This window comes from Sphaeramia orbicularis, chromosome 16 (genome assembly GCF_902148855.1).
Source record: "Sphaeramia orbicularis chromosome 16, fSphaOr1.1, whole genome shotgun sequence".
Taxonomy (NCBI): Eukaryota; Metazoa; Chordata; class Actinopteri; order Kurtiformes; family Apogonidae; genus Sphaeramia; species Sphaeramia orbicularis.
The window spans coordinates 33,847,761-33,861,959 of NC_043972.1; the positions used below are offsets into that span (position 1 = coordinate 33,847,761).

At 41.6% G+C, this 14,199-nt stretch overlaps 1 protein-coding gene across 4 annotated transcripts; it reads right to left on the reverse strand.

The window, feature by feature from the left end:
• Positions 1–2,002: 2,002 nt before the first annotated feature.
• cacng7b (calcium channel, voltage-dependent, gamma subunit 7b) lies at positions 2,003–13,523 on the reverse strand. 4 transcript variants are annotated; one of them, XM_030157922.1, is made up of 7 exons: positions 13,230–13,523; positions 11,765–11,927; positions 9,524–9,719; positions 9,062–9,148; positions 8,223–8,363; positions 5,731–5,876; positions 2,003–4,971 (listed from the first exon to the last, which is right to left on the reverse strand). In XM_030157922.1, exons 3-7 carry the CDS (start codon positions 9,717–9,719, stop codon positions 4,504–4,506), a joined length of 1,038 nt encoding a protein of 345 aa, XP_030013782.1. In that variant the 5' UTR covers positions 11,765–11,927; positions 13,230–13,523; the 3' UTR covers positions 2,003–4,503. The 4 variants fall into 4 exon arrangements, with proteins under 4 accessions (XP_030013782.1, XP_030013780.1, XP_030013781.1 ...); XM_030157920.1 differs by having other exon boundaries at positions 11,765–11,930; XM_030157921.1 differs by lacking the exon at positions 13,230–13,523 and adding an exon at positions 12,594–12,641.
• Between the last annotated feature and the right edge of the window lie 676 nt (positions 13,524–14,199).

Sequence of the window (14,199 nt, forward strand, 5' to 3'; positions counted from 1 at the left end):
TGAATCGACGCAAGATGAAATCTGCCACAGTGTTAGGCTGTGCCACAAGACCCACCGAACAGGGTTTTCAGTTTTTTGCGTCTTTACCGCCTGTCTCCCGTCCCCTTCTCTATCATATTGGTCTGGATGTGCTTATTGGAGCGTGTGCTGTGCGCACAGCGCTGTGCGTTTGTAAGTAGCCTATTAGCCATGACCAGGTTATGTGTGTTATTGATGTCGATTTTTTTTGATAGAGAGCGACTCTATGGAGCGCCAGTGGGACACTTTTCCTCTGTGGTGATGATGAGAGCCGCGCTGGTAGTTCTGGGAAATGCAGCAACAGCACGAGTGCAGCTCCGCAGAGAGAGAGAGAGAGAGAGAGAGAGAGAGAGAGAGAGAGAGAGAGAGAGAGAGAGAGAGAGAGAGAGAGAGAGAGAGAGAGAGAGAGAGAGAGAGAGAGAGATGTTAAATCACATATCTACAGGTCAGTATCAGCTGATCAATATAGACAGGATTTGCAGCCAATCGGTTGGTCCATAATTGACTATTACTGTCATAATTATTTCGTCTAAAGGTGATAATATGTTATTTGTGCGATAGACTGAATTATGTCATCCACAGATCTATAAACGCCAGTGGCTGATCTGCTGGTCCACACAGCAGTTAGGATGCACAAAACTGAGCGGACAATGACCTTCAATAGCTTTAAAATGGGTTTACTGCCCCCCTCTCTATCTCTCTCTCTCTCTCTCTCTCTCTCTCTCTCTCTCTCTCTCTCTTTACACACACACGCACACACACGCATGCACACACAGACACACACAGAGGGGAGAGGGAGCTGAACAGAGTTAATACAGAGTGACAGGTCTTTCATGCAGTAATGGTGATGGTGAAAAGAGAGATCCACTCAACCCATACAGCTACACACACACACACACACACACACACACACACACACACACACACACACACACACACACACACACACACACACACACACACAAAGACACACGTTTAGAAACTCACATTAACAAAAGATAGACACAAGAGCCAATAGCTGCACATGGGCCTGCACACACACTCAGACACACACAGTGAGAAAAACATTATCAAAGAAAAGTGGCCACACAACCACAAGTCACATTTTAATCTTGGTTGTTTACAACAGCAGTCAGGCTTTATTCATCAGGAGACACGCTCACACAGACAACTCCTGGAGTTGTGCAAGTCTTGCAGTCAGAGCACTGCTGCTTTTCAGTTTTATTGACCCATGGATGTTTGATGTTTGACTTCCTAATGTAACACATCTCCCCCTCTCACCCTTTTTTCTTTATCATACTTTGTAGTTACTTACTATTTATGTGACCTTGACCTTGACTAAATAGTTGGTTATTTCTTTTTTATGTTTAATAGTTATTTTTTATGAAGGAAACAGCAAAATGTTGATATTAAGTATATTGAGGTTGATATCATTCTAATTTAGAAAAGATACTTAATCTAACTAATGATTGTAATTAGTTTTATTATTATTTTAGTCACAGGTTGAATATAATAAACAATTACAAACTGCCTCATGTACACAAATGCATATGCCAACAATTGCAGCCAAGCACAGGCACGTACACACATACAACACTCTGATCAATTGTTGCCTTGAGGCTGTGGTGGCTTGCCGTGACTGAGGAGGGAGCCTGGTTAACACCCAGCGGTTCACTGCAGTGCAGTGTGCGTGCACTTACAGTGGTTCCCTCCAGTCACAGAAACATGGAAGGTGTATGTAGGTATCATACTTGTGTTGTGTAAAACTGCAGACTGGGCATATCAGTGTAATCGGATCAAAATAGGGATCATGTGTCTTCAGTTACATTTATGTGAAAAAAAAACCCAAACAAACAAAAAACCTGTCCTACCAGAAGTCCAAGTTTAATCTGTGAATATATGTAATAGAAGAGATTTTGGGCACATTTGAAGCATGTAACAAGAATGCAAAAAATAGATAGTAAAATAGATACTAGTGGAGCACTGTGTGAAATTAACTATTAAGTTTTATTCATTATAGCAAAGGCAAGTCAACGACAACTGTCAAGACTTTAAAGAACAGCAATCTTATCATAATGTCTGTTAAATTATATAACTCAAGAGTATACAGCATTAGTTCCACTGAGGGATTGAAAAGCATTTGTTTTAACCATCTTGTGATACAAAAATGGTTATGTGCGAAAAACTAAGCTCTATGCAGAAGCAAGCACAGCTACACCCTTTATTTAATACTGTAGAGGCAAAGAGAAAGGCTTTGGGTACAGAGGAAAAAAACAGAGGTATAGAGAAGAACAAGAGAGGAAAAAATGCTGCAGTTTAAGAGGCACCCAATGATTATCGAATAGTTGTGGACTGGAAAGGACATTGATTTTGTAAAGGAAGGAGAGAAGGCAGAAGAAATGCCTCACTGTCACATAGGTCAGATGGTGGTCATCACTGATCTAAAGAAGTGAGAAGAGGAATTTTATCAGGTCAGATCTTTACTGACTGGGAAATCTAAAAATACTTTGCTACTGCAGATGTGCCCTTGAGCAAGGCACTTTACCCCGGAAATGTAACAGCAGAATCAACAGTAAACCTGCAGTTACACTGGACTCCTCCTTAATATGAGTGTGTAGAAAGAAAACACAGGGCTTTAGTGGGAAAAAAAAAAAAAACACAACAAAACAGCATTTAGACTCTCCAAAAACCCCACATATAGGCAAAAATATGATATTTCAATGGTCTCACTTTATTTTCACCTCTATGAGCCTTTTCTATTTCCATCCCTTATGCATGTAATGTGGGACATCAGCGTGTCCCTCTTAAAGCATCACAGTGATAATGAAAACCAGCCATTACACAATGACATGGTGTAATTCTCATTAGAGAGATAGTTCTCACAGACATATCTCTATATTTGATGTGCTTTAAAAATAAACAGAAATCTAACATAAAACATGGCTGCCGTTGATATGCAGGTCCTTCTTTTGTCTTGAGAACAACAAAAGCCCCTAGAAAATGCCATAATTAATTACATATTTTACCTTCATTTAAATAAGAAACTGTATTTCATCACACTTGGCCAAAAAATATGTTGAATTAAATGGCCATTTCACCTGAGTGGACCTGCATTTCACAAGCGGAGGTATTTTTCTTCCTATTTTCCTAATGTGATTTCTCAAGATATATAGATAAAGATGCTTTAAAAAGGCCTGTATTGAATTGTCAAAGCATATAGAGTATCTTGTACATGTTCTGTACAGTTCAGAATGACATTTTCACTGTGTATTGTTTCATTATTTATTATTACTTCCTTTTTATTCCCTTCAATGTTTATTCTCAAAGTTCAGTTCAGATCAATAACAGCTTCAATCCAACCGGATTCGATGCAGACCAGAAGGGACTGACACGGTGCAAGGAGGCAAGAGTGGATGAAAAAGTAGGATTTAGGCCCAGAGCTGATCCGTGGTCACTGCAGAGCAACGGCCAGTAGAGGGCATCAGACCCCCGTATCAGCGCCGGGTGGTTCCTCCATCACACCAACACACTCTGCATCCAGAGGGCGTGTTGTTGGTTGTAGTGTGCCTGTTGTAGTGTCTTCATCCAAAGCAAAATGAGTCAGACACTTTGTTGATGCCACTTGGTCAGATTGTGCCAAGGCTTCATTTATAATTTACACCAGCTAAACAGAACACGTCATGTGCAATTTTGTGTACCAAGAAGTTAGAAATCTTATAAATGTAAAACATAAAGTTGATTTTTGCTCATGATATTTCATAACATCTGTATTTTTTAAGTAAAGGTTAGCAACATTCACATACACTGTTGTCATTTCAGGATTATTCTATTGTTAACTAATAATTTAAAAAGTATTTATATTATTAATGCTACTTTGACATTGTGGTTATGAAACTGCACTGATGATGTAAGAAATTCAGAGAAAACAGAAATACTTGACCACATTACCATCTCAAGAAGGTCTGTGTATTGTCATAAATTATGTACGTATAAAACTATGTGCATCCTCAGTCTTGGTGATCAGTGTTTTGCATTGTACATTTCCAAGTGCATACAAATTTCCCGCAGCACTGCAGTATCTTCGTATAATACTGCAGCCCCTCTCTCTCTCCTCGCCTCACTCTCCCTCCCCTGTACCTCCTCTGTCACTCAACCTAACCTCCAAAGTCTTTCTAGGAAACACTTTTTTCCTTCTTTTTCCATCATAACAAACTGAGATCTAGGTTTTTTTTCCACCTGCTGCTGTTTCTAATTCTCTCTGTCCATTACAGTCCCTGTAAATATCAACACTTTTGGTCTCCATTTCTTTCATCCTTGCTCCTTTTTTCTCCCAAAGCCAGATTTTCTTTGTTTAATCACACCAATCTCTGCTTTATCGTAATAGATCAGTGCTCCACATGTGAGCATTTACTCTCATTCACATCTAAATGTACAGTATTCATGATTATGGGGAGTTGAATGTTCCTCCTTCCATCCCCAGTGTTTCTAACAGGGGGAGGCGCTCATGTGCATGTGTGTGTGATAGTGAGGGGGAGGGACAGGTGATGGAGGCATGGCCATGGGAAGCGCTTGGCCTTGAGCATGTGAGGAGTGTGACCTGGGCAGGGTGTGCGTGGAGGGGTAACCAGCAGACTGTGGGGGCATTTGGTAGCTTCCTGCAGATGAAGACCCAGAGGGGGGGCTTCCCATCCCAACGCTCTGGCTGCCTGTTTGGAGGTTGCTTTTGGATGGTGCTGGTGGCGTCTGGTTAAGCTGGATGGAGATATCGCTGGAGGCCTCGGAGGTGCTGCGGCCCCGTTTTGGTGGGGGCCAGGAAGATTCTGGGTGGAGGAACTGGCCGCTGTAGTCACTGCTCTCTGACAGGCGGGGGCGGTAAAGTGCAGGGTGGGGGCGGTACATTTCTTCCTCAGCATAACGTTTCATAAAAAGGTAGACTGACATCACCCCAGCCCCCTGAGAGCAGAAGAACAAAAAGAAATGAGAGGAGATAAGATATGACAGGAAGAGAGGGAATTAATTACATAAATATATCTGAGACTTAATACAACTTCAAAGAGATGAGATACTGAGGGAGTGGAATTTCACTGAATCATACATTCATTATTATATCACTATTATTATTATTTTAATTTACAGCCACAAAAGAATTTATAACAAAACATGCTTTTTGCACCAGTATTTACTCTGGTAAACCTCAGTTCAGCAATGGACATGACTGACAATGAGACAATGATTTCAATAATAAATAACAAAAAAGTTTGGTGAGAATCAACAGCCTTGAAAGGTGTGATGTGGTGCACTGGGTTTAAGTTGACAGGAGTGCAGAGGAGTGTGTGTAGGTAGAGGGGATGTGAGGAAGGATGGGAGGAGGTTAGCTCACACTGAACTGTCCACTGCACCACATTAAGAGCAGAGCTGCTGATGATGTGAAAGAGGCAGAAGGAGAAGGGGGAGGGGAGAAGACAGGAGTGGAGGTGGAAAGATGAGGAGAGGAATTCACATGAAACTGCACCATGCATGGATGCACACACGAACACACACTGAAACCCTGCTGTTCTGCTGAAACTGCACATCACATGATCTACAGAAAATGAATACATCTTACCTGCATGCACACACGACATTACTCTAGACAAATACACATGTTCCAAGCATATAGTGCATCTGTCTCCTATAATGTAATTCTTATTCACACACACAGACCAGACTGACCTCTTTGAGCAGGAAGGACGAGGCGGCAAAGGCGAATGACCAGCCATAGTGGTAGTTGAAGAACTGCTCGGGCTCCCTGGGCCGGTTCATCACCTCATCATTAATACTGGAGATGTAGAGCACCAGGCCCACCACCAGACTGAGGCCTGCACTCAGCACATTAACAATGACAGAGAGGGAGAGAAAGCAAGGAGGTCATTATAGAGCGATGGAGACAGCTGCACCAGTGTAGCAAGGGTTTAAGAGACTGAAAGAGAGCGGAGGGATGTGGAGTAATCATGCCAACCAATTAGCTTCCAAAACGCTAACATTATTAAAGGGATGGAGGAGAGAGCAGAATGGGCAGAACTGTGTGTACATATCATGATGACAGACAGGAGGATTCATCTGATGTGACTGAGCGGAGATAAAGATGGATGACCTCAGGAAATGAATAATCTTTATTCATTTTTATCCCATATAGAAGCAAAACAATGTTCTTCCAGTTCAAAGAAAAAACAGCAAGTAAGAGAAAGTGATGCCATCCTTCATCCTTCATCCTTCATCCTTCATAATTCAGAAAAGATATAGTAGTTGGCTAATAATTTTGAGAACATTTAAGAGACAAGTGCTTTAAATTTCTGAAAATCAATAATCATGAAATAACAGTGTATGCAGTGTATATTTTACAGTCTTAGTGTTTTTCTGTGTGTTTGCATTGTATATATTATTTTTGTGTTGACTTCTTTAAAATAAAAACAAAATTATACTTTTGTATGTTATTATTTATCATCTGCTTGTACACTGCTGATTTTCTTTTTTGTCAATATTTCAGTGAAGACAGACATAGAAAGATAAAACGAGACTTCAATCTGTGAGTGTGAAAGTGTCAACGTATTAAGTGAAGGTTACGTGCAGGATTCACTACGTTTATAATGGGGAAAAAAAACTACCATTTTCACCCAGAAGCAACACATACAACATTAAAAGCCCACCACTAGAAACACTCACAAGCTCTTTATCCTGTCTGAAAAAATGTTTAATGCATGAGATTCAACATATGGTCAACATCAAATAATCAATATTGAAAGAAAGCTGCATGCAGCAAGCATATATGAATATGAATTTAGATGTCACTGTGACATTAAAATGCATCACACAGCTGTCAAGAGAGTAACAACCTGTAGATAAACATTAGGTTGAAGAGGCTGTGTCGACGATTCAAAAGGGAAAGACATGGGAAAATGCAAAAGCCATGCTGCTGTCAAATGAAAGCACATCTTTGTTTAAATAAGTAACACCAGAAAAGAGAGAGGAACACATGCTCACATAGACTGGGGGGAGGTGAAAGAGCAGAAATTGTGCTATAATTTAGATAAATTCAGTGTCTGCAAGTACACATTCAAAAGTCACAGCTCAGTTTTTGCAGCCAATTTGAACTCTGAAATATTAATTAGGACATTGTATCACTGCACCCGAGCTGTCGACCCAAACCACAATATTTACCCGAACCCTTCTGTCAGTGATGCTAGTATAATACCACTCAGTAGTCTACACATACACACAGCCACAGCGAGCCAGAATACTGAAAGATTATACTGTGAATGAAGCCGTGAGTAGGAGAAGGGAGGCAGGAGAATGACAGAAAGAGCGGAAAAAGCAAAGAAAACTGAGAGGGTGGATGAACAAGAGTGGGGGGTTGCAGAGGGAGGAGGGAGAGGAGTGGGTGAGTGCAGCAGAATGGCAGTGTTTAGAGAGATAGGCTTAGAAAACCAGAATATCTAAGCACTGAAAAGCAATTTGACACACTCCCCCCTCATTATCACCCTATTATCAAAAATATCTCATATAGTGAAACACTGCGACACATCGAGCACAGGCCATAAACATTACATAACCCTTATTATGTAACCGCTGTGATTTTGCTGCACCCTTTATCAGGAAGCCCCTGCTATGGCAGACTGGAGCTGGTGAAGAGGACTACGTCTGATGCTTCTCTGAGCACTGCAGCACTGCGTCCTTCTTAAATGTGTCATGTGAAAAGCCTTCAGATAACACAAGCTCCAGTGTGACTCCTTATGGTCTTTATTCCTCATGCCGAGTAAAGAAATGGGGCTATTACTGTCATCTGCTGTTCAAGACAGGTAACTACACTATAGTAGGAAGTCCAGCTGTGAAACATCCATAAGGTGCTTCAGGATGTTTTTGTTTTCCCCAATGTTTAACAACCCATAAGCAGCTGGACGAAAATTTAAATTCATGGAAATACATGAAAAATGCCTCACAATGAAGGCATTTTAATGCTAAAGTCAAAGAACTGAGAACTCCGGCTTTGCTGGATTCTTCTACTAATCTAGTCACCTTTTCTGATGACAGCCTATACACCTGCATCATTCACTAAAAATAGAGGCATGATGGAGTGCCTCCATGTGTGACACAGTACACACCAGGCCGCAGTAATCAATCACACCGTGAGGGAACAGTGATATCACGACATGAGTAATGGGCCCCACCTGAGAGGATGAAGAAGATGCCGGACACAAAGGCCAGTATGGTACGCTGAGGTCGAATGTGTCCGATGTTACTGATGACAAAGGCTGTGAAGACAAAGAGCAGCGACACCATTGGGAAGGGTGTGGCTGTTCGCACCATCTCTGTAGGGAGGAGAGGTCACAGTGTTAAATGGAACCGATGGGATGTGTCCTCAGAACTCTGGGAAAGGCCAACACTACTGTTTGGAGATGCAGAATCTATCAACTCTATAGTATACACAACATTGGGATGTCTGACTAGTTATTTCTACTACTAAAACAGCTTTTCTATCTTCACCAAATACACACATCATTACTTTTGGAAACAGTTTTGATTTCAAAGCTTTACAAGTAAACAATAAAACATAAAAATGGCTGCAAACTGACCAAAATACACACAAGTTTTCATTTATTATTTTAACGCCACAGCTTTTTTCAGGTTTTTGTTTGAGGGGGAATTGTTGGGTTTTACTCTGAGGCCTTAAAGTGCCTTTAAGATTATTTTTGTTGCTATATAATTAAAAGTTAAATGAACTGAAATGTGACTGAAAAATTCGCTTTGATCAATTGTTTGAAATGATACATTTTCAAGTACTGCTTTCTAACATAGTCTTTAATGACTCAAATAAGTAACTTAACAATATTATCACTAATCCAGTTTTTCTATATCATTTTAATGTACTTTAGTTTATGACAGAACTGATCGTCATGCTCATGTTTCTGTACCTACAACCAACCAGCAGGGGGACTCTGCAGTTGCTCTAAACTGCAGAGACTCGGCCGCGAAGTAATCTTACTCAGCTTTTATTTGTTTTACTCACTGAGGATATTTGCGGTGTTTTCTGTGGTGATCTCAATATCAGGTTCAGTGAAATACTCTGATGCAACACATCTCCCATTTTCTGATCCTGAGAGGAAACACAGAAAATGAAATAAATGTCAGAGTTTGCTTTTAGGATCAAAGTCAGTGATGCATGAAGAAACAAACCCCAAACAAAAAAAAAGGAAAAAAGGAAAAAGCATGTGGGTCTCTGTAGTCCTGCACACCTGGTAACATTCATGATATATGACAGCTTGGATTCTAGAGGCTCTCTTTCTTCTCCTTTGTGCTTTCTCACATCTTTCTGTGTGTTTGTTTCTGACATAATGTGCACAGAGGCACACACACATACCGCACAGCAGCACTTCATGGATGCATGCATGTCTCAGTATGTGTGTGGATGTGCATCTCCTACAGTTAAAAGAAAATATTTGAACTTGTGTCTGCAGGGAGTTCGTCCTACCAGCCACGAAGCAAACTCTCCAGAGGCCTGAGTGCAGGGCCATCTTAACCTCCATGCTCTGGTTCTGCTGTAGGATGATCCCCTCCACCATGATCAGCCAGTAGTCTGTGGACACCGCCACCCCCACCAGCAGCAGCCCACAGGCTCCAAACACAGTGGACAGGATTGTCAACGCACGGCTGCTGCACGAACTCATCTGGAGGGCAGAGTGAGGGACGGGGGGTGTTAAAGTGCACAACCAAAAATGTAGGTAAATATGGAAGGGTCACGGGCGGAGGTCATTGGAGACAGGGAAACACTGAGACAGACATGTGACGTGCACACATGCGCACACACATGCAACCAGCTACTGGCTATATTCCTGTCTCGACTTGTTATTGCTAAAGATGAGTTAGTGACACATCCACTGGCAACCAATCCTGTTAAAGGTCAGAGACGAACCAATGCAACAGATGATGACCGCACAGTAAATCACAGACATTAGGCAAGGACTTAAAAAACCTGAGAGGTAATGGTAGATAGATAGGATAAAAACACACACACACACATCAGACAGAAGAGCAGAGGTCCTGTATGAGTCACACACGGGCTTTCTGTGTCTTAGTTCTGGTTGACCGGGGAAGACTCTGCTGTCTGTATGAATTTACCAGTGTCTGTGCTTGTGTGCATGCAAGTTTGCATGTAATTGTTCCCCCTCTAGCCTCTGCTTAATTTGGACCTCTATTCAGTATCATCATCTTGACAAATAATTCAGAGTAGATGCATATTGGAAACACAGAGTGAGGCTGGTGGTTACTCTAATCACCCTCATTTTGTTTGAGTTACAGAGGACATTATGTGTTTCTCTGGGAAGATCATTACTGTAATTCACCTGACCTGTTCCAGCTCATATCTTTCAATTTGGGATGTTGGTTTCATTTCAGCTTGAGCAAATTTACATATTTCAACACATAATGTGAGTGCATACGTGTTTTTTCTTGAGCTAATCCATCTCAAATTTAGCAGAGACTACTTTCTGTGAGGCCAGCTTAATACTGTCAGCAGGAGTTTTGCCTGTGATCTACAATTAGTGCAAAATTTTCATCATTCATGCTATGACTTTCACCTTTCATCCCTGACTGTGACAAGGCATTAAAGTAAAGAAGTGACTTGAAATTAAATTAGACCCAGAATTTTGATCCATGTGGAGCCCATGTGTGGTCATGATGCAACAAAAGTAGGGCACACACTGATGTTCAATATTTAGTTACTCAAAATTGCTATGATGGCAAAATGTGTTTAAAAAAAAACAACTTGTATAAGATTGTTAGATACACGGTATCATCTAAAATCTGAAGTTCAAACTCTGCAGACTCCCATACTGTGACAAGAATTGGATTTTTGTTGTAGCAGGTGATCATTTTCACTTCTCAGTTGTCACATTTTCAAGCTTCATTCTCCTTTTCTTACAATAGGTGACAGGAGTGAAGTCAGGGCGTGTTCTTCTGTTGATGCACGCAGCTGCTTCAGGTTTTTTTGGTTCAGTGTTGTGCTGAGCTGTCATTTGCATAGTTGTAGCCTGTCTGTTTGAGTGTCATTAATAAAATCTCCACAGCGCTGCAGCTGAGCGAGTTCTTTATGCAGCTGTTTTAACACAATCCTCAGTACATCTGTTCTGTTTTTACAGTGTACACATAATCTAAGTACTGACCTTGTCTGCAGCAGAGAGAGGAAGATGAAAACAATGTGATTCCTCTTTGTGTCTTTGTGTAACAAGCCCCAAAGTCTTTAAGGCGCTGAGTTACAGTTACAGCAATTCTTGTAGGGAATAAACTCTCAGAGATAAGACTTGGTTTCATCTTATCTGGATAGCTACAGCAAGAGACCTAAAGACATTACTTGCTTCAATGTCTTGCAGCAAAATTATTAAAATGAGCTTCTTCTGTGAGGGAGGCACAAAAAACATGGCTAACTTTTATGGGGCAGCATCTGACAGACAATACAATAAGGTTTTCAAGAACTGGATGACGAATGTTAATGTTTTTCCACCAATGACATTTGAGAGTAATGGACAAGAAACAAAGGAGATGGGAGGTTAGAGTTGGGGCTTGAAGTTTGGGCTGGCGTGAGTGAGAACTTTTAAAGAAGAGCCAATTTATAAAGGAGTAAGTAAAGCAACATGCCTGAGATGTCATATGACTGAAGGAGGAGATATCAAGATAACTATGAGGAAGAGAGAGGGGCTCAAGGATGAACAATCACCTTCCAGCAGCTGGAGGATGTGCCGAAGTGGTCAGGAATGAGTAGCAATCAATTGGAGTTGCAACACTGCAGTAATGAGTGGATGTGCCTGAGTGGCTCTTGCAGACTTGTTCAGCACCATGGACAGCACCCTCATCTCTCACACAGACTGCCAGTCAAACGGCTGCTGAGCGAGAAACACAATGTGATCCAACAGATGAAATACATCTTGCTGGCTTATAATGAATTTGGACAAAAGTGAGGCAAACACATTCAGCTCCTGTATACCGATATATTGTGCTCACATCATCCAAAGAGCTGGTACAGCATTTGGAGAAAGAGCCATTAGAGATTAAGGATTGAGCCTGAGTGGAAAAAAAACCAAACTCTTTCCCTGTTAGATTTGTGATAACAATCCCATTTTAGCTCTATGAGACAGGCCCCTCAGCTCCCTTACCCAGAAAGTAATGAGCCAATTGAATTGGTTAGATAGGAGCCACAGGGGGACAAAAGGTTTAATTCTCTGTAATCTGTCACAATCTACAGACTGACATCACCTCTAAGCCTCTCAGGAAAGAAAGACACCAAAAGAAAGAGGGAGTGATGGATAAAGAGGAAAGGATATGGAGATGTGCTGCTGAAAACATCCGAGCAGAGAAATGATTCAGAAGAGAATGGTAGGAGCATGAAAACTGTGTTTGCAGAAAAGTCTGTGAGGCGGGAACAGCAGGAGATAATGCAGCGGATACAGGTTAACACAGGGAAAGACCTTGGCCCAAAAAATGGAAGGAGTACCCTGCGTGAGCGCGCACAGCGGGAATGCGCCCACACCTGTGCTAAACTAACCAACCTTGACTGTGCAGCATCACAAAACCCACCAGGGAGGACGTGTGAAGTCCTTCAAGACAAAATAAAGGACTCAATAACGAGCAGACACGATGGCGACTCAATGGGGCGGGTTTACTCAACATTCCTCAAATAATTCCAGCTGCGCAATCACACTCTAATAAAAGTAGGAGACAAGAGAATAGTTCAACATTCAAACAGTATTCCATTTTAATAAGATAACGCTTGCAGGGCAGATTCAGTCTCGTGCTTGAGGACTGAATCAGGCAGTGATGTGCGCATTGGGTTGTTTAGAAACCCCCCCTCTACTGTCACACACTCTCACACGCGGAGTTTGGAGATGATAAACACAGACCAAGGAGCATGTGAGCGACTTACGCAGAAAATTAAGACATGGGCAAGATTAAGAGCAGCGTAGCGACTCAGCTTTCAGGTATATTGACTGATGCTGATTTTTTTTTTCGCTCTTGGTTTCCTTTACGCTACCACGACACGAGGACACGTTTCTGAATGCTGCTCCTCTCATTACTCTCATGCACAAACATTTTGACAGGTTGAAAATGCGTCATCACAATCACTCTCCCCACCATGAAAAAAAAAAAAACATTAAGTGTAGTTGTTTCAAAGGAGAAATACTCACCCTGCCATAAGAGTCGTGCGCTCACGTCAGAAGCCAAGAAACCTCACACCAGGGGAGGTTTGGTGGATAGTCGTCTCTCTCCCTCCCTCTCTCTCTCTCTCTCTCTCTCTCTCTCTCTCTCTCTCTCTCTCTCTCTCTCTCTCTCTCTGTTTCTTCTGTGTTTTCCCTTAATTCCCCTTGCCCATCCTCTAAATCCCACTTATGCTCTTTTCACTCAGTCTGTCCCAGGCACTGCGGTGGATCGGTTCAGCAAGCTACTTTAGCTTCAAAAGAGACATAATGTGAGGTGGAGAGAGAGAGAGAGAGAGAGAGAGAGAGAGAGAGAGAGAGAGAGAGAGAGAGAAGAGAGAAAGAGAGAGGGAGGGAGTGAGTGAGTGAGTGAGTGAAGGGGTGGGGGTGTCAAAACTACTACATCACATCTTATATGATTTCTGAACCTCTTTCTTTCTATATTTGCTGCAGTAATGTAGACACACACAGTGCACAGTGCATGTCCTAAAGTCCCAGTTAGTTCTCTAAACTAATGCACTGACATAATAAACCACTTAACACAATCCTTATCACTGTGTTTGCTTGTTAAGGTCATGGCAATAAGTTACCAAAACAGAACTCTGGCAATTATTCTGATTTAAATGGGGAGGTGATGAGAAATGTAAAAGAAAATGTGACATATAAGAGTATAAATATTCACTATTAGCAAGTAGGATAGAAGGTGTAAAAGTGTAAACTGTAAAAATGAACAGCTGGTAACCCCTCTCTCCTTTCTTTTTTCTCCTCTCAGCCTCCTTTGTCTCCTGTGGTCCATGTCCCTTGCTCTATTTTAGATTGCTGGTGGAGGAATCCTATATTTTTAGTAACGATATCAATAGTCTACATCACACTCTGACCTCAGGGCATGAACGAGAGCTAGAGTTAGACAGAGAGGAGGGAGGGAGGTGAGGACAAAAAACTGAGATGAGATAGAAACAGA